Consider the following 20,968-nt stretch of genomic DNA (forward strand, 5'->3'; position numbering starts at 1 on the left):
TACGAGCGAGACGAAACATTGAAGCACTGGCGACGACAAAAGTGTCTTCAGACCGTATTGTTATTCATTACGACTCATTATCTGCTCAATTAGTCATTTGACAGGGCTGAAAGATTTCTTATAAGGTACCTTTTTTATTCTTTTGCTAAGAACCAATAGCGGGCTCTTATGATTCATGACTCCAGGAAGCAGAGACTTGAACTGAATTGCGCCAGCACCGCAACACAGCTGACCATTGCACAAGAAAGCGTACTACTACGAAGAGAACCTGGAGATCCGTAACTCCCAAACGAAGCATGGTCCTGATGGACGCCGGGGTGGAGGATCAATGTCCGTTTACCGGCGCGGCCTTCAGACGCTTGTGCTTGGAGACAACTTCAGTGTGTCTGCCAGATGTGACTGAAAAAGGCAAAGGCAATGTCCTTCTGCTGTGTAACTTATAACCTGCGCTCAGCAATTACTGAGAAGCAAAAGTATTGTGGTATTCTCTGCGCCAAGGACATGGAGGCAAACACAGACCACAGTCTTGGGTTTATTGTTGGTGTACAGCAGTGGTTCCCAAACTTTTTTCTGGTCGTTACCCACTTTTCATACATGATCCTTGTCCATGCCCCCCCCCCCACAACTATAACCCGTGACTACCGTGACTGTCTACAGTCCTACACTCATTAGGTCCATATAAAAACCACTCTAGCAAATCCTGTAATTTTACTGATTCTATTTGTTATTTTTTCTTTTGTTAATCATTAATAAAGAAATTTTTATTTTGCCTTTGCTGAATTTCACATGATTATTGAAATGGTACTAAAGAAGTAATATGTCAGAATTGTCCAAGAATGCTACAGGAATGTTACAACTAGAGTTCGGAGTACAGTTGGCACAACGGATAGCTTTCAGGTGAAAGTCGGCTTACACCAAGGATCGGCACTAAGCCCACTATTATTCAACATAGTGTTCGATGTCATAACGGAAAATATCAGAGAGGAACCACCCTGGTGTGTATTATATGCTGATGACATTGTCTTAGTGACCGAAAGGAGAGGACAGCTGGAAAGAAAATTAGAAGAATGGAGAGTTGCTTTGGAAAGCAGAGGAATGAGGATTAGTAGGTCCAAAACTGAATATTTTACGACGGATACAAGGAGCGATCAACAGGCCACAATTAGACTGAATGGTGAAAAGTTGAAGAGAGTGAAAACATTTAAGTACTTGGGATCGATGGTAGACGAGACAGGGGAAATGGAAAAACAATTGACGGCAAGTTTCGGGTGTGATATGCGATAGAAGGGTACCAGTAAGAGTGAAGGGCAAAGTCCACAAAGCAGTCGTTAGACCTGCTTTGATGTACGAGTATGGGCTAGAAGCAGCACCTTTGAAGAAGATTGAAGAGAGGAAGATGGATGTAGCGGAGATGAAGATGTTGAGATGGATGGTGGGAGTCAACAGAACAGACCGAATTAGGAATAAGTACATAAGAGGAACGGTGAAAGTAGTTGAAGTCTCCAAGAAGATCCAGGAGTCAAGGTTGAGGTGGTATGGACACTTGAGAAGAAGAGTTGGCGAAGACCACGTAGGAAGGGAGATCATGGAAATGGAGGTGGAGGGAGTTAGAAGAAGAGGACGGCCCAAAAGAAGATGGATTGACTGCATAAACGGAGATCTTGGGGAGAATATAAATCCAGAGATGGCAAACAATAGAAATACGTGGAGAAGGCTCATTCACAACGGCGACCCCGAATAGGAAAAAGCTGGGAAGAAGAAGAAGAAGACTAAAGAAGTAATATAATGCACATTAAAAAATGCATACGTAGAGTAATTAAAAATTGCATTATTGTGAAAAGCTGTTTCAGCAATAAGAAAAAAAAAAAAAAAGAAACAAGCAAACAAACAAATTCCACTGGATTGAAAAAGTGTATTAATCCCACGCAATGTGATCTGATCTTTGAATCTTACAAATCTGATAACTTTGTAATTCTGAAATGAAATGGTATCATAGGGAGTCATAATTAACGGCCACACACCCACCTCCTCCCAGACCGTTTGCTTCTGAACGTTCATGCCAGGTTCATGTTTCCTTCACTTTTGAATCCCCATTCCACTCAGTGTGAAGGGTGATGTTGCAGATTATCAACAAGCTTCTTGATTCTTGGTTTTGTTTCACTTAAAGCACACCGTAGGTCATGCTTCACTTCAAGTCTGTTGTGATATTTCGTTATGTGGAGTAGTTGAGAGAATGCAGCCTCACAGGAATAAGTTGATGAAAATGGTAGGAGGTGGCGAAAAGCTAAGTCACATAAGTTTGGGTATGAAGCTGCCACTGATGACCAAAATACTGTGAGAGATTCAGTTTCAAACTTCATCTTAGCTCCTGAATCCTCCTGAAGTGTCAACAGCTCAGTTTGGCCATCATCATTGTCTTCAGGAATGCATGTCACTGGAGCAGTGAAGGGGGTCCTTACTAGCCGAGAAGTTAGGCTTTGGATATCTGGGAAGTATCTTTTAAATTCCCCTTCCAAGGCCTCAAGATGTTGGGTAATCAAGTTCTGCGTAGCAGCATCACACTCCTCTACAATTTCTGACACTGTCTCCAGCATTGCCAAGTTTCCCATTCCAACTTTGCGCCTCCAATTCTCCATCTTACGAATGAAAGCTTTGATTTTGTCCACAAAATCGATTATCAAGCTTCCTTTCCCTTGAAGTTCCAGGTTCAGTGTGTTCAACTGTCTAAATATGTCAACAAGATAGGCTAGCCGTATTTCGAAGCTATCTGCAGACCATGCTGACAGCAAATCTTGCTTGTTCTGTATTCTGAGAAAGAGGCTGATCTCTTCTCTGAGCTCAAATACACGCTGAACTACATTTCCTTTTGATAGCCAGCGAACTGCTGTATGAAATAGGAGGGTCTCATGAGCTGCATCCATATCTTGGCAGAGTCTCTTGAAAAGGCGTGTATTAAGAGCACTACCTTTTACAAAGTGAACTGTCTTTATAATTGTATTAAGAGTGTTCTGTAATTCTGAAGGTAGCGTTTTTGATGCAAGAGCTTGCCTGTGGATCATGCAGTGAAGAGGAATAGCATTTGTTGCTTTTTGTATAACTCTTGTAACAAAACCTGACTGAGAACCCAACATGGCTGGAGCACCGTCTGTGCATATCCCACAGAGATTGCCCCAGTCAAGACCTTCAGATTCAAAGAATTCTGTAAGTTTCTGCATTACATCTTCACCTTTTGTAGATTGTTCAAGAGGCTCACAAAACAAGAATTCCTCCTTCAGATCCTCATCATGAACATACCTTACAAAAGCCAGGAGTTGTGAGCAGGACTGGACGTCAGTGGACTCATCGAGTTGAATACTGAATAATCCAGCTCTTTTAATTTCCTGTATCACCTGCTTTTTGATGTCATCAGATATTTGGGAGATTCAGCGTTGCGCTGTATTATTTGAGAGTGAAATAGCATTCAGCTTTTCAGCACTTTTCTCACCCAAAAGAAGCTTTACCATTGTTTTGGCACATGGCAAAATTAATTCCTCCCCAATTGTGTGAGGATTCTTTTTCTTTGCTATTTCAAGGGATACAAGAAATGATGTCTCCACTACGGCAGCATTTTGTTGATGAAAGGAACCACTGGCATCAAGTCGCTGTCTCTTCATGTTTAATTCTTGTCGGCTAAAGAAGGAACGATCTTTGCCAACATGTTGAGGATGCTTGGTTTCCAGATGTAATCTAAGCTTACTGGGCCTTAGTGATTAAGCTGTGAGTATATTGTGACAAATCACACACTGAGGCTTCACTACACCTTCATCAGTGATACTTGTAAATCCAAAATCCAGGTAGTTGCCATCATAGTTGCGTTTCTTATTAGAAGCCATCACTGTACCTGCAATGCACAAACAAAAAACTGCTATTTCTAACACCGCTAACATATGTCATCACCCATGATTAGAATAATAAAATGGTAAATATGAGGTTGAAAGGAAGTTAGATTTTACGTTACAAAAAAGTTATAGAATGTGCATAAATACAGCAGATATTATTTACCTTCTTAATATACTTCATGATGCAGGGCTTACTTACCATTAAAGTGGTATTGATGTTGGCTTAAGTTCATATAATGCTGAAGTATTCACAGGTGGAATGAAACTGATTATATGGAGAGTCACACACGGTGATCAATGTTGCAACTGTGAATGTCTGGTTAACTGAATAATATGAACATCCTTGCTGATACGCAAGATTCAAGACCAGGTTATCATACAGAATACACAGCTTTAGGAAGCCTTAGATTAGAATTATGTTGAGTTAAAATTATCTTGCTTCCCTAATACATCCCCATGTCTTGTTTTATGTCAAGAACACAGAATCAGATTAAAAAAAAAAAAAAAAAAAAAGGACGTATTACTCATGTGTCTGGCAGCAAGGCATTGCACAAACCTGCACTGAACCTGTAAGTTCCCTCCACTGGCTACCTACCCGCTAAACTCCTTTGGTTTTATTTATGCATAGCCTCAGATTATGGGCCCCTACATTCTGCTATATGGCCCCCCCCCGGGGGCCATGGCCCCCAGTTTGGGAACCACTGGTGTACAGCAATACCAGGGCGAGCAGCCGCGGGTGTGCGAGACGAGAGTCGAGGCGAGGCGGACTGCTGCCTCGTGCCCGTGGGTTTCCCAACTCCCAGGTGCTTGACCTGACCTGACTTTGAGTCTGGCCGGTCCCACACTTGGGAAGCTTAGCATGTAGGGAATCCACGAGGATTAGCGTGGAGTGACTAGCCGGCTGGCCAGTCATTACACCATACACACACACACACACACACACACACACACACACACACACACACACTATAGCAATAACATCAACATCATCAATAATAATAATAATAATAATAATAATAATAATAATAATAATAGTAATAATAATAACAATAATAATGGTAATAACAATAATAATAATAATAATAATAATGGTAATTAATAAAATGATTTTTATTTCACGCAAAGACAGGAGAACGTTAATCTAAATTTAAAAAGTAGAAGAATATTACTATAAAAGAATATGTATCAATCAGTAAAAAAAAGTTTTATTGATTCAATTTCTTTTAAAAATTAAATGATGGTTATTATCTATGCACAACTCCTGAAAACTCAAAAAAAATATTTCACATGTGTAAAATGGTTCTTCTTTAAGTAAGGAACATATCCGTATAACCAGATAAAAATTTTGACTCAAGGTTTCCATTAAAAAAAAAAAAAAAAAAAAAAAAAAAAAACAGAAAAGAAAAGAAAAAGAAACGAAAACTAAATTTTGAGTCAAAATTTTCCTTCTAAATTACAGAATATTGATTAATGAAAAGCAGAAGAATATTGATATAAAAAGTATCAATCGATAAAGTTTTTTTTTTTTTTGTCTTATTTATTTATTTATTTTTATTTATTTATTTATTTTTTTTTTATGAAATACAGTCATCATTTACGCACCATTTCTAAGAACTCAAAAGAATATTTTACATGTGTACAACGGTTCTTCTTTAAGTAAGGAATATGTCCATATAATCAGAAAGAATTTTTTATATTATTTTTTTCTACTTATATATATATATATATATATATATATATATATATATATATATATATATATATATATATATATATATATATATATATATATATATATATATATATATATATATATATATATATATATATGTAAGAAGTTGAAGTGGGCGCGCCTGCGAGAGGCTCACAGACTAGTCAGCGAGTCCCGCCAAAACGAGTCTTAAGGCCCTGGAGGTTTGTTGTTGTGGGAATTTGGCGGGAGAGGCGAGCGAGAGAGAGACAGGGTGCAGAGTAGTGGTGGATTTGCCATTTGATTTGCAGTGTGCTGTGGGACGTCAGTGAGGTGGCACCGTAGCAGATACTGTGAACTAGGAGGCTGCAGTGAGGAACTTGCTGTCCCTGGCTGCTATGGTGTTAGTACCGCCGTGCATGGAGGAAGAGCTGCAGTACTTCAGGGTAGTGGTAGTGGCGTACCTTCAGCGCGTTGGGTCGGTGTGCGGTTGGGCCTATAGGGTGTGAGGGTCCTGGGGGTACTGGTTAGGGTGGGACTGCCAGTGGCATATAACATTTCTTGTGTTGGTGCGTGAAGTGTTTATTTCTCCTGTTTATTTGTATGTGGATTTACCCATTTTCTCATAGGATCAGGTATTTTGGAGTGCCAGCAGTGTGGCCTCTAAGAGTGTTAAGCACTCATATTTTATTTGTGTTTTCTTTATTATGTACTCATTTGTGTTTTCTTTATTATGTATTCAATCATTAAATTTTTAAATTGTGGCCCAGGTTTCTGTGAACCTAAGCAGGAGGTTTAAATTAATCAGTGGGTTCTTGTGGTGAGTGCTTGGTGAGCCTAATTAAGGTAGGTTAACTGTGCCCTAGTTTTGCACTCATTACAATTGGTAGCAGAGCGTGGTTCTATGCCCTTTTGGGGAAATTGTTTCAAACTCCTGCTTGGGTCCAGTGCTTTTGGCAAAATCCACTTAAGTGTTAGTGTGGCACTACTCCTGCACAATGGAGGATTTGTTGTGTTTGGGTGATGTTGATGGCCAAGGTGTAGCTGGGGTTAAAGTTGAGTGCAAGGAGGAGAGCAGGGAGGTGGAAGTGACCCCAGAGGTAGTTGATAAATTAATCAGTAGCAATGCTCAGTTATCCCAAGCAGTGGCACAACTGTGTAATAAGTTTGACCAAATGGGGCACATGCAAAACATGGTGTGGTCACGTCCTGTGCCCACTATTGGAAAATTCTCTGGAAGGGTACGGAGGGCCAGTGAGTTGGATGACTGGGTAGAGGATGCCACAGAGAAAATAAAGCAGCTGGGATTACAGGGCTCTGAGGGAGTGTCATACCTGTGTGGGTTCTTGGAAGGCCCAGCCCGTCGAAGGGTCCGCAACAGTACTGTGAAGACTGTGTCTGACCTTTTTGATTGTTTGAGGTCTGCTTTTGGACCAGAACTGAATTATACAGACTTAGAAAAACAGCTGCATGCTCGGGTTCAACAGCCAGGTGAAGGAGTGTGGGAATTTGCTGATTCTCTGGGTGTTATTGTGGATAAAATGTACAAAGTGAGAGACAAGGGAGATAAAGAACGGCAATGGCTGCTAACTACATGGTTCTGTAGGAATTTGAGAGACAGAAAAGTAGGAGTGAAGTTGGGAAAATGGTGGGAAAAGCACCAGCCTGTGAAGTGGGAGGACATGGTTCAGCGAGCAGCAGACCAAGTGAGTGAGGCTGAGCGGATTGTGAAGGAAGAAGCAGAGTTAGTGAGTGGGAAAAAGCCAGAGAGAGTTGTGAGGAGTACCCTTTCTTCACCATCTTGCTCCTTGTGTGGACAACATGGACACTTGGGATATCAGTGTGAACGGTTCAAGGAGTTGGTGTCCAAGACAGCGGGAAACGGGAGTCCTTGAGAACAAGGGGCCAGCTCTCAAGGCCTGACGACAGGGCCCCCACTACAGCTCAGATAAGGAGTGTGACTAATGTGACCGAGGAACGGAATGATGTAAAAAGAGGGAAAGTTAAGTTGTTTGGAAAGACTCTGAGGATAGATGCGTTGGTGAATGGTATACCTGTAAGTGCTATGGCTGATTCTGGTGCTGAGGTCAGTCTGGTGACAGAGGAATGGTACAAACAGCACCTCCTCCCCAAGCAAGCTGTGATCTATGGGATGGACATTCGGATTACAGATGCAAATGGGAGGGAAATTCCCTGTTTGGGTTATGTGAAGGTGAATGTGGAAATTGAGGGAAAAAGTGTTAAAGACTGTGGACTTTTTGTGAAAGGTGGTGGTGGGGAGAGTGGTGTGGTGCAGGGCACTACATTGCCAGTGTTGTTTGGGATGAATGTGTTGAAGGGAGCCGTGCACCTGGGGCTAACTGAGAAGTGGGGCAGGTGTGTCCGTGCCATTGAGGCAAAATTGAGGGTGACACAACAGCCTCTGGGGTTTGCTGTAATTCAGCAGCAACAGGATTTAGTAATCCCGGCTGGTACCAGAAGAATAATGAGAGTGTTTGTGGAAAGTTTACAGGAAGTAGATGTAGATAGTGTGGTGTTGGAGCCCTTAGTGCCTGGTGAGGGCTACTGGGTGCCTGAAGGTTTGTGTATATTTCCCAGTTATACCAGAGTGGTTAAGGGTGAAGGATGGCTGTCAGTGGGTAACCTGGGACAAGCAGATGTGCAATTCAGGCCACAGTGGAAGGTAGCCAAAGTTTCTCATGGAAGGGAGGTTACTGTGGGAAGAGCTCACACACACACAGTAGCTCAGACTGCACCTCCTTCAGTGGTTAAGGAGTTCAAGGACAGACTAGGGGTGCAGGTGGATGAGAGTCAGCTTGATTCAGCACAGTTGGAGAGACTGGATGGATTGATCCATGAGTACGGAGATGTGTTTGCTGAAAACGAGCAGGATTTGGGATGTGCTACTGGAGTGGAGCATGAAATTCACCTCAATAGTGCAGTGCCCATTCGCCTTCCATACAGACATATTCCTCCCCCATGTATCACTGAGGTTAAAGCTCATGTAAAGGGACTGTTGGAACAGGGAGTGATAGAGGAGAGTGTGAGCCCGTATGCAGCCCCAATAGTGATGGTGAGGAAGAAAGATGGTTCGCTGCGACTTTGTGTTGATTATCGAAGGCTGAACGAGGTGACAGTGAAAGATGCCTTCCCATTACCAAGGGTACAAGACACACTAGATGCATTAGCCGGGGCGCAGTATTTTTCTTCTTTTGATTTAGCTGCAGGTTATCATCAGATTCTTGTGCGGGCAGAAGACCGGCCCAAGACTGCTTTTGTAACACCATTTGGCCATTATCAATATGTGCGCTGTCCTATGGGGTTATCCAATAGCCCAGCAACATTCCAAAGGTTTATGGAGTATGTGTTTAGCGATCAGGTTTTTGTGACTCTTTTGGTGTATCTGGATGATTTGTTGGTGTTTGCTCGGAGTGTGGATGAGCATCTGGATAGACTGGAGGGAATGTTGAAGCTTTTGAGGAAACATGGGCTGAAGTTGAAACCTTCCAAATGCCACATACTAAAGCCCCAGGTTAGGTACCTTGGATTTATCATTTCTAAGGAGGGAATTAATACAGACCCAGAGAAAATACGGGCTGTACAGGAGTGGCCAGTTCCGCGCACTGTTAGGGAGGTCAGGGCATTTGTCGCATTCTGCTCCTTTTACAGAAGGTTTGTGAAAAATTTTGCGAAGGTGGCTGCTCCGTTGCATGCTTTGATGAGTGGTGATTCTAAGGCAGCAGTGAGTGATTATTGGGGGAAGGATGAGGCCAGAGCATTTGCCTTGTTGAAAGAGAAGTTAAGTCAGGCTCCAGTGTTGAAAAGTGCAGATTACAGCAAGCAGTTTGTGGTGGAGACAGATGCTAGCTTTGAAGGACTGGGAGCAGTTTTATCTCAGGAGCATGATGGGAGGTTGCATCCGGTGGCTTTTGCAAGTAGAGGTCTCAGAAAGTCAGAGCGGAACATGAGCAATTACAGCTCTAGGAAGTTGGAGCTGTTGGCTCTGAAGTGGGCAGTGACAGAGCAGTTTAAGCACTATCTGGTGGGTGGACATTTTATAGTGCTGACGGATAATAATCCACTGGCACATTTGAACTCTGCCAAGCTTGGGGCAGTGGAGAGTAGGTGGCTGGGTGACTTGGGAAGGTTTGATTTTGAGGTGAAATACCGGCCAGGGAAGGAGAATGGTAACGCGGATGGATTGTCGAGGAGGCCCCAGGAATTGATTGAGGGAGGGGAGGAAGAGAAGGAGATATGGGAAACCAGTCCTAACACCTCGGTGAAAGGGGTGGCTGTGATGCAGGTATGGCGTGGTGCCAGTAAGGAGCAGCTTAGGGATATGCAACAGTCTTGTCCAGTTGTAGGGAAGTTGTGGAGACAAATGATTGGTAGAGTGAGGCCAGCAGAACTAAGGCAGTTGCTACAAGTAGAGGAGTTTAGGCAATGGTGGAGAGTGAGAGGGTCCCTCATTATGAGGCATGGGGTGATCTACTGGCGTGGAAGGGAGACAGATTCTAGGAAGTGGAAAGTGGTGTTGCCAGTGAATCAGAGACAAGAAGTGCTTAAAGCCGCTCATGATCAGTGGGGTCATCAAGGGGTTGCTAGAACAACGTCACTAGTGAAGGATAGGTTTGCTTGGCCAGGACTACATGAAGACATCAAATTGTATGTGGCAAAGTGCAAAGTCTGTGTCATGGGGAAGGAGGAGGGTGTGCGGGCCAAGACTAAGTTGGGTACGTTGGAAGCCAACCGCCCCTGGGAAGTGTTGGCTGTTGACTTCACTTTGCTGGATCCGGCCAGGGATGGCAAGGAAAATGTATTGGTGGTGACGGATGTGTTTAGCAAGTTTGCCCTGGCCTTTCCTACTAAAAACCAAAAGGCAAGCACAGTAGCCAAGATCTTGGTGGAGGAGATTTTTCACCGTTTTGGTTGCCCAGAAAGGGTACATAGTGACCAGGGTAGGAATTTTGAGGGAAAGTTAGTGCAGGAACTATGCAAGTATTACCATGTAGCCAAGTCTCGTACCACCCCGTATCACCCTCAAGGAAATGGGATCTGTGAGAGGTTTAACCGCACCTTACATGGGATGTTAGTTACCCTTGGTCAGGAACAGCGGGAGCATTGGCCTAGGCACTTGTCAAGCCTCACTGCCATCTATAATACCACACCCCATGCTGTCACTGGTTTTTCACCCCATTATTTGTTGTTTGGTGTGGAGCCCCATTTACCTTTGGATAGGTTCTGTGAGGAAACTGATAGTGAGCCTACTAACCATAGCATGTGGATTAGGAAGCTCAGAGAGACACAGGAGGCTGCTTGGAAAGCAGCTAAGTTGAACATCAAGAGTTACCACAATACCAATAGGTGGAAGCGTCAGGAGCAAGGAAAAGCAGAGCCATTGAGGGTGGGACAAAGAGTGTTGCTAAGGGACAATGCAGTACTAGGTAGGAGGAAGATTCAGCCTAAGTTTGCAGCTGAGGTGTGGGAAGTTGAGGAGGTGTTGGATGGGGTGAGTGGGGTGTATAGGGTCAGACCAGAAGGTGAGTCCGGCTGTAGTAAGGTGTTACATCGCAGTAACTTGCGTCCTTGGAATGGCAGTGAGGGCCATGCAGGGACAAGTAATGAAGTGCCAGCAGGGACAAGTAATGAAGGGCCAACAGAGGAGGAAGAAGTAGAAATGCCAGATATGACAGAAGTGTTAAAGCGCTTTGGGTTTCCAGAACCGGACTCAGAGGAACAAGTGGACTCAGTGGTTGAGCAGGAGGGAGAGGATGCCCTAGGGCCTGGTGAAGAGCCAGATGAACAGAGTGGTGAAGGCTCAGAGCAGGTTAAAGGGGTTCAGGCCCCTCAACTCAGGAGGTCTAGTAGGATTGCTGAAAGGGGTGCAACGGGTTCGTCTTGTGTTGGCTGTGGGGATTGTGCATGAGGGCATGCACAAAGTTCAGGGGGGGTGAGTGTAAGAAGTTGAAGTGGGCGCGCCTGCGAGAGGCTCACAGACTAGTCAGCGAGTCCCGCCAAAACGAGTCTTAAGGCCCTGGAGGTTTGTTGTTGTGGGAATTTGGCGGGAGAGGCGAGCGAGAGAGAGACAGGGTGCAGAGTAGTGGTGGATTTGCCATTTGATTTGCAGTGTGCTGTGGGACGTCAGTGAGGTGGCACCGTAGCAGATACTGTGAACTAGGAGGCTGCAGTGAGGAACTTGCTGTCCCTGGCTGCTATGGTGTTAGTACCGCCGTGCATGGAGGAAGAGCTGCAGTACTTCAGGGTAGTGGTAGTGGCGTACCTTCAGCGCGTTGGGTCGGTGTGCGGTTGGGCCTATAGGGTGTGAGGGTCCTGGGGGTACTGGTTAGGGTGGGACTGCCAGTGGCATATAACATTTCTTGTGTTGGTGCGTGAAGTGTTTATTTCTCCTGTTTATTTGTATGTGGATTTACCCATTTTCTCATAGGATCAGGTATTTTGGAGTGCCAGCATGTGGCCTCTAAGAGTGTTAAGCACTCATATTTTATTTGTGTTTTCTTTATTATGTACTCATTTGTGTTTTCTTTATTATGTATTCAATCATTAAATTTTTAAATTGTGGCCCAGGTTTCTGTGAACCTAAGCAGGAGGTTTAAATTAATCAGTGGGTTCTTGTGGTGAGTGCTTGGTGAGCCTAATTAAGGTAGGTTAACTGTGCCCTAGTTTTGCACTCATTACATATATATATATATATATATATATATATATATATATATATATATATATATATATATATATATATATATATATATATATATATATATATGAAGGAAAGACTTAAACACTACCTCATTTCACAGCTGTTACTTGTTCGCATCGTTCCCACTTCTCTTGAGCTTCCGAGGATTCGTACCCGACCCGAATTACGGGCATGGTGTGATTTTGGTGGGAAACCAGTTGTGGCAGACTTAGCTGGGACAAGCCCGCGTTCCCACGACTACCGTGGTCTCTCCCAGTCAACCTACCCAACTGCCGGGAGTTGCTGCTGGCCTGAGCTCGGTCAGGTACCCGGCTGTTCCAGTATTCTGTTGCTCCTCCCTACCATTTCGCCTTACTGTTTGACGAGACTGTGGACCAGGTGTGTGTCTAGCCAGACACCATTTCTGGGTTACATTTACTCCACGCTACTCGTGAAGCCCCGACCTCGTCCTGCTGGAGGCAATACGTGTGCTGGGTCTCCAACATCGCTGCGCTACGTGACATCAAGCGTGGACAGGCGAGCGAGTCTACCTGCACGTCACCAAGGACTCTATACTAGGAGTAGGAGGACGGTCCACTCAATGTTAAATTTCTGCTCTCCCCGCGACTATGTCATCCCCAGCTGCCAGAGGGAAACATAACTCACTCGCACAAGTTTACCATCAGTAGCACCATTTGAGAGCTGATCTTTCTTGAGTTATCATATCCACTAGCTTCACTGTTATTTGTCTGCAGAAATAATAGATTTATGCATTATGTTAAAGTTTGATCCAACTGTGTATAATACTTACCGGTAAGCCCTTTAGTAACCAAAGCAGTAAGTATAGTCATCCCATCCAATCTTTCTATATGTTCCTCCCAAATGAATAAATTTCACAACACCAACTCTAGTTTGTTGAGCCACATTTTTGGCAAAGCCTCGGATAGTAGGTAATGTTAGCAATGACTCTATACTAGGCTATACAGAGTTCCCCTGATATTATCAAACCAGTACAATGCTTTATTCCACCGTATACACCTTTGCTTAACCATGTAAGTGATCTTTAAGATCCTTACCTCACATCTCATTTATTTTTTTTTATGGTATACTTACATAGTTTCATAACTGTTTAACAAAACATTTTTTTTCTTTTTTTTTTTCTTTTTTTTTTTTTCTTTTTTTTACAGTACTAGGCTTCAGTGACGCTCCAGCTTTCAGAGCCATATATTAGGACTGGCAAAATGCACTGATTACCAACATATTTTATTTTCAATTGAGAGTTAGAGGTTACTCTTCTTTACATTGTTTGGTTTATTTATTTTTCATGTTCTGGGTTCAAACGTAAATACTGTATATTCTTAACACATTCTATGACTTCATTCTCGATTCTAATTTCTTTGTTTGGTATAAAGCTGCTGAACACTTTCGCTGTCTTCATATTGTATTTCTGCATAACTGTAAAATCATCTTCAGAAGCTCATCTGTGGGTTTCCTTAACAACACATGCCATGATGTCACCCCTAAATTAAAGGGAGGAATGTGAAAATTGTATTTACCTCCTATAATCTATTTCATTCTTGACACAGTACTCAATGTAATATAAATCACAGAGAAAACCCAGTCATTGCTTTTTTTTTTTTTTATGTAGGAAGGACACTGGCCAAGGGCAACAAAAATCTAATAAAAAAAAATGCCCACTGAAATGCCAGTCCCATAAAAGGACTGGTCAAAAGCAGTGGTCAAAAATTGGTGGATAAGTGTCTTGAAACCTCCCTCTTGAAGGAATTCAAATCATAGGAAGGTGGAAATACAGAAGCAGGCAGGGAGTTCCAGAGTTTACCAGAGAAAGGGATGAATGATTGAGAATACTGGTTAACTCTTGCGTTAGAGAGGTGGACAGAATAGGGGTGAGAGAAAGAGGAAAGTCTTGTGCAGCGAGGCCGCGGAAGGAGGGGAGGGATGCAGTTAGCAAGATCAGAAGAGCAGTTAGCATGAAAATAGCGGTAGAAGACAGCTAGATATGCAACATTGCGGCGGTGAGAGAGAGGCTGAAGTCAGTCAGTTAGAGGAGAGGAGTTGATGAGACGAAAAGCTTTTGATTCCACCCTGTCTAGAAGAGCAGTATGAGTGGAACCCCTCCACACATGTGAAGCATACTCCATACATGGACGGATAAGGCCCTTGTACAGAGTTAGCAGCTGGGGGGGTGAGAAAAACTGGCGGAGACGTCTCAGAACACCTAACTTCATAGAAGCTGTTTTAGCTAGAGATGAGATGTGAAGTTTCCAGTTCAGATTATAAGTAAAGGACAGACCGAGGATGTTCAGTGTAGAAGAGGGGGACAGTTGAGTGTCATTGAAGAAGAGAGGATAGTTGTCTGGAAGGTTGTGTCGAGTTGATAGATGGAGGAATTGAGTTTTTGAGGCATTGAACAATACCAAGTTTGCTCTGCCCCAATCAGAAATTTTTGAAAGATCAGAAGTCAGGCGTTCTGTGGCTTCCCTGCGTGATACGAGTATGTTTACCTCCTGAAGGGTTGGACGTCTATGAAAAGACGTGGAAAAGTGCAGGGTGGTATCATCAGCGTAGGAGTGGATAGGACAAGAAGTTTGTTTTAGAAGATCATTAATGAATAACAAGAAGAGAGTGGGTAACAGGACAGAACCCCGAGGAACACCACTGTTAATAGATTTAGGAGAAGAACAGTGACCGTCTACCACAGCAGCAATAGAACGGTCAGAAAGGAAACTTGAGATGAAGTTACAGAGAGAAGGATAGAAACCGTAGGAGGGTAGTTTTGAAATCAAAGCTTTGTGCCACACTCTATCAAAAGCTTTTGATATGTCCAAGGCAACAGCAAAAGTTTCACCAAAATCTCTGAAAGAGGATGACCAAGACTCAGTAAGGAAAGCCAGAAGATCACCAGTAGAGCGGCCTTGACGGAACCCATACTGGTGATCAGATAGAAGGTTGTGAAATGATAGATGTTTAAGAATCTTCCTGTTGAGGATATATTCAAAAACTTTAGATAAGCAGGAAATTAAAGCAATAGGACGGTAGTTTGAGGGATTAGAACGGTCACCCTTTTTAGGAACAGGTTGAATGTAGGCAAACTTCCAGCAAGAAGGAAAGGTAGACAGAGCTGAAAGAGTTTGACTAGGCAAGGTGCAAGCACGGAGGCACAGTTTCGGAGAACAATAGGAGGGACCCCATCAGGTCCATAAGCCTTCCGAGGGTTTAGGCCAGCGAGGGCATGGAAAACATCATTGCGAAGAATTTTAATACGTGGCATGAAGTAGTCAGAGGGTGGAGGAGAGGGAGGAACAAGCCCAGAATCATCCAAGGTAGAGTTTTTAGCAAAGGTTTGAGCAAAGAGTTCAGCTTTAGAAATAGATGTGATAGCAGTGGTGCCATCTGGTTGAAGTAGAGGAGGGAAAGAAGAAGAAGCAAAGTTATTGGAGATATTTTTGGCTAGATACCAGAAATCACGAGGGGAGTTAGATCTTGAAAGGTTTTGACATTTTCTGTTAATGAAGGAGTTTTTGGCTAGTTGGAGAACAGACTTGGCATGGTTTCGGGCAGAAATATAAAGTGCATGAGATTCTGGTGAAGGAAGGCTTAAGTACCTTTTGTGGGCCACCTCTCTTTCATGTATAGCACGAGAACAAGCTGTGTTAAACCAAGGTTTAGAAGGTTTAGGACGAGAAAAAGAGTGAGGAATGTACGCCTCCATGCCAGACACTATCACCTCTGTTATGCGCTCAGCACACAAAGACGGGTCTCTGACACGGAAGCAGTCATTCCAAGGAAAATCAGCAAAATACCTCCTCAGGTCCCCCCAACTAGGAGAGGAAAAACGCCAGAGGCACCTTCGCTTAGGGGGATCCTGAGGAGGGATTGGAGTGATAGGACAAGATAAAGATATGAGATTGTGATCGGAGGAGCCCTACGGAGAAGAAAGGGTGACAGCATAAGCAGAAGGATTAGAGGTCAGGAAAAGGTCAAGAATGTTGGGCGTATCTCCAAGACGGTCAGGAATACGAGTAGGGTGTTGCACCAATTGCTCTAGGTCATGGAGGATAGCAAAGTTGTAGGCTAGTTCACCAGGATGGTCAGTGAAGGGAGAAGAAATCCAAAGCTGGTGGTGAACACTGAAGTCTCCAAGAATGGAGATCTCTGCAAAAGGGAAGAGGGTCAGAATGTGCTCCACTTTGGAAGTTAAGTAGTCAAAGAATTTCTTATAGTCAGAGGAGTTAGGAGAGAGGTATACAGCACAGATAAATTTTGTATGAGAGTGACTCTGTAGTCGTAGCCAGATGGTGGAAAACTCGGAAGATTCAAGAGCGTGGGCACGAGAGCAGGTTAAGTCATTGTGCACATAAACGCAGCATCCAGCTTTGGATCGAAAATGAGGATAGAGAAAGTAGGAGGGAACAGAAAAGGGGCTACTGTCAGTTGCCTCAGACACCTGAGTTTCAGTGAGGAAAAGAAGATGAAGTTTAGAAGAGAAGAGGTGGTGTTCTACGGATTGAAAATTAGATCTTAGACCGCGAATGTTGCAGAAGTTAATGAAGAAAAAGTTGAGGGGGGTGTTAAGACACTTAGGGTCGTCGACAGAAAGGCAGTCTGACCTGGGGACATTTATGGTCCCCTCCCCAGATGGGGACTCCGAGGCTGGTGTAGGAGTCGCCATGATGATTTTAAAAATTTTGAGGTAAGGGTGTGTGTGTTATTAGGTGCTTGTAGTTTTGTGTGGAGGAAGAGAGTTGTCTTCAGAGGGCAGGCTGTGACTGCCCCCTTGTGTTGTGAGACACAAAGGGAAACGTTCAGTGAGGTCACAGCTGGGTTTAATGATAAGTTCACAGCACCCCCTGAACAGTGCTTTAGACCTCACTGGGAGTAATTATCGTTTCGGCAGGTGTCTACTGCCTCCTCCTTGCCTGCTTAATCATTACCATCTAGGCTTAATCATAAGGCTGCGTCATAGGTCATAAGAAATGACATCAGGGCTTTGAACAAACGGGATAAGGGAGTCAGCATCCCCAGGTTCATCTGCTACTGCAAGCGATCTGGATGATCATGGCTGGAAATCGTACCTCAGCTCAATTCTACTATCTATATTATGCTAATCTTAATACTGAAACATACTGCTAAGATATTAGTGCAGAGTGGACTTGAATGTTGGCGTGATAGGTGAGCCAACACACTGTGGCAGTTAATTCCACATTGCAGCCACCTTTACACCACACTTCAGTACATGAAAACTTATGAGCTGGATTCAAGGAATGTCCATGAGTAGTTCGGTCACAATGTCATGTAACCACTAAGGCTGATACTTAACCTATCAGCTGGAAAGCCCAGTACAATACCAGTGACACAGACCTCAAGTACATTATGAGTTCACCTATTAATAAGGAAGGAGGAATTTACAAGCCTACTAAACAGTTACCTCTCCTCTCAGGATTCTTAGGAAAGAGAAAAAAAGACAAATCCTTATTCCACTTGTAATTATTTGAACAGTACATTGCTGAGCATGATCAAATACCCATTTTTGCAACGTATATGCGAATAAAAAGCTGCGTGAGTCGATAAATTGCACCTCTCCCGACGTTCTTCAGTGCGACGGTTGTTTTATCTCTGGCCGCTTGGTGGCGCTGCGTTAGTGCGATGGACCGCAATCCTACTATGCAGAGTCCTTGGCATCACCCTTCCCCAGTCTGTGGCCTGTAGCTGCTGTGTGTGTCTCCGACGCCCGGGAGAAGTGTGAATTACTACATTTTGTGATATTTCCTTATTCTGGGATATTAAATGTGACGGTTTTTCCTCTTTTTTTTTTTCACTCTCGATATCCAACCCTTGGGAAGTAACAAGTGAATATTTGATACCGTGGGAACAGCTGCCTTCGCCTACCTTACCTGCTCGTATCCTTCACAATATTGTAAAAAATAAATAAAGGCTTCTCTAATTTTTCCATACCTTGCAATCCCTTGAGGTGCTGCTTGATTAACGCATCGTGATGGCCCGATAAAGGACGAATATGGTGTTCACTTACATAATCATTGTGAACAAACGTCTCTTCTACCGCCGCCTACCTTCCTCCTCCTCTTCATTAACCAATAGGTTCCTCACTAGTATGCCAGAAACTTGCGTCATTTTATTTTTCTTACTTATTTGTCCTTATTCTTTTCTTTCTCCTCCTCCTCCTCCTCCTCCGGTTTTACTATCCTGCGTCTTTAATGTTAGATAATGAGGTTAATCTGTTAACCACATGACATTTGGGGAAAATTACATAAGAAAAGATGTGACGGAGTACTTACTATTCTAAGCATTACTGAAAACACGGAAATGTTGAGTAAGAAAGACTGGTTACTTTTGGGACATACTTTCAACATTCCTAACGATGAATCCTAAGGCTTGCTTCACACGTTCTCATAGTTTGCAAATGAAACAACTTAATTAGGCTGTTCACACAGTGACTGTGCATACAGATTCCAGTGAGGCAAATATTTATTCACCGCATCCACCGTTAAACTGCCCTGATTACCATGAACATCTATGGAGATCTTCAGACGGGGAGCTTTACCCGGTGCGTCAGCCGTGGTTCATCTATGAGAGTGCTGCTGTCCCTGCTGCCATTTTCCTGTAAGTTGTGCTCGCTCCCGCAAGTAAATCGTCTAGAAAAAGATGAAATGAACAAATAAAACTGCTCGTCTGATAACACGCTCTTTTGTCAGACTAATTTGTGAGCTTATGCATATCCTATCGTACAAAGAAAAAAAAAAGTGTGAAGCATGCCTAAGACAAGCTTTAAGTTTATTTTTATTTTCTAAGCATTATTTTCTTTCCGACAGAAATCCGAAATTACATCTTTTTGCGCTAATGTCAACAAGCCTCGTCATTATTGTATGCCTGTTGTGTGTGTGTGTGTGTGTGTGTGTGTGTGTGTGTGTGTGTGTGTGTGTGTTTTGGTTATGGACCAACCAGTGTCTACTAATATTTGGAATAAATTGCATTAATGTATTGTTTCGACAACTGGAACAATCAAACTTATCTTTTACCACCACCATCATCACCACCACCACCACCATCATCATCATCAACCACCACCACCACCACCACCACCAGCACCATCAGTATAAAAAAAAAAAAATCACCATCACCACGATCACTACCATCATCTCCACCACCGCAAGAAGCACCACCACCACCACCCTCACCACCACCACCACCACCACCACCATCATCATCATCACCATCATCATCATCATCATCATAAGCATCACCACCACCAAAAACAACAACATAAACACCACCACTACCACCATTATAACCAACACAGCAGTCACCACTCCTAAAACCAAGGCACAACGGAACCAATACGTCTCTATCCAATTTTAGCACTTAGGAAACAAAAGAGATCAGAGAAGCACGTTGGAGAAGTTGAGAGGTGGCTGAGGACTTGATGTGAAGGCGGGAGGAAGAAGAAGGAAAACGGAAAGGATGGAGGGCAAGGAGAAGCGACATTAATCAGAGAGAAGTGGGATGTGGCCTGGAGTTCGTAGTGGCGTGGGTGGGGAGAACTGGCGAAGGTGTGAAGTATTGGGGTCTGGTGGGGAGACGGGGAGGCTGTTTCTAGGGAATGGTGCTCCCCGTGGCGGCCTGGGAGGGTGTGGGAGCAGTCAGATGCGGCGGATAAAAGCAATTCCGTATAATGTGTTGTGATGGTGAGATGATCGGACACACCTGACCTAATACACACCCACACCTGAGGGCAGCATAGGGAGTGAAGGAGAGAGGGAGAGTGGAAAATGATAAATACTGGTGCGTAAGGAAAAGTGAAGGAAAGAAAGAAAGGTAATAAAGAATAGGAAGAAGCGTCTCCTGTTTAGGTAAGGAAAACAAAGCAGTGGGTGGTGTAGGAAAAAGCTGAAGGGAAAGAAGAAAGAATGAAAGGAGAAAAGGACGAAGTACACGTACCAGATAATAATAAGAAAGCAAACTCTGAACATGAATGAAGAGTGGAAGGAAAAAAAAAAGGCAAGGAAGAAGAGGTGAAGGAAGTAAAGGGAAGGAGAAAGAGGACAGGAAAATAATTGGAATCGAATATATGAGGGGCGGTGGGAGGCAGGACGAGGGCAGCAGCTTGGCGATAAAAGAAGTCTCTGTGGTACTTTTCTACTAAACTGATGACAGGGGAACGCAGGGAGACTGAGGGGGAGAAAAGTATCTGGGAAGAGGGGAATGTGGCGTAGAGGGAACGATGGAAGAGAGAGAGAGAGAGAGAGAGAGAGAGAGAGAGAGAGAGAGAGAGAGAGAGAGAGAGAGAGAGAGAGAGAGAGAGAGAGAGAGAGAGAATGGGTATGAGTAAACCAGGTTTGCTTGTTTTTTATATATTTGGCATATAAGCACAAGAAGGCAATTCTTATGATTCTTTGGGACCCTTATATCTATGGAGGCTCTATTGGTCAGACCTCGCCCATGGTGCCACAGGCTGGACATTTTTGCAGAGGCTTATTCCGTTTCACAGAGCTTCTCTAAGCGGTCTTCTTCAAAGACATGATTGTTGGGGAGTATGTGGGTATTCTTCGGCCACTTGACGAAAACTTGAAAATAGCCTGCCTCCGGCTATGTAGGAATGCTGTGTGTGTGTGTGTGTGTGTGTGTGTGTGTGTGTGTGTGTGTGTGTGTGTGTGTGTGTGTGTG

At 43.6% G+C, this 20,968-nt stretch overlaps 1 protein-coding gene across 1 annotated transcript; it reads right to left on the reverse strand.

Annotated features, from left to right (window-relative positions):
• Positions 1-2,099: 2,099 nt before the first annotated feature.
• On the reverse strand, positions 2,100-4,791 carry LOC135116320 (protein FAM200C-like). Its single transcript, XM_064033673.1, has 4 exons — positions 4,597-4,791; positions 4,078-4,117; positions 3,784-3,880; positions 2,100-3,294 (listed from the first exon to the last, which is right to left on the reverse strand). Exons 1-4 carry the CDS (start codon positions 4,789-4,791, stop codon positions 2,100-2,102), a joined length of 1,527 nt encoding a protein of 508 aa, XP_063889743.1.
• Between the last annotated feature and the right edge of the window lie 16,177 nt (positions 4,792-20,968).

This window comes from Scylla paramamosain, chromosome 31 (assembly GCF_035594125.1).
Source record: "Scylla paramamosain isolate STU-SP2022 chromosome 31, ASM3559412v1, whole genome shotgun sequence".
Classification (NCBI taxonomy): Eukaryota; Metazoa; Arthropoda; class Malacostraca; order Decapoda; family Portunidae; genus Scylla; species Scylla paramamosain.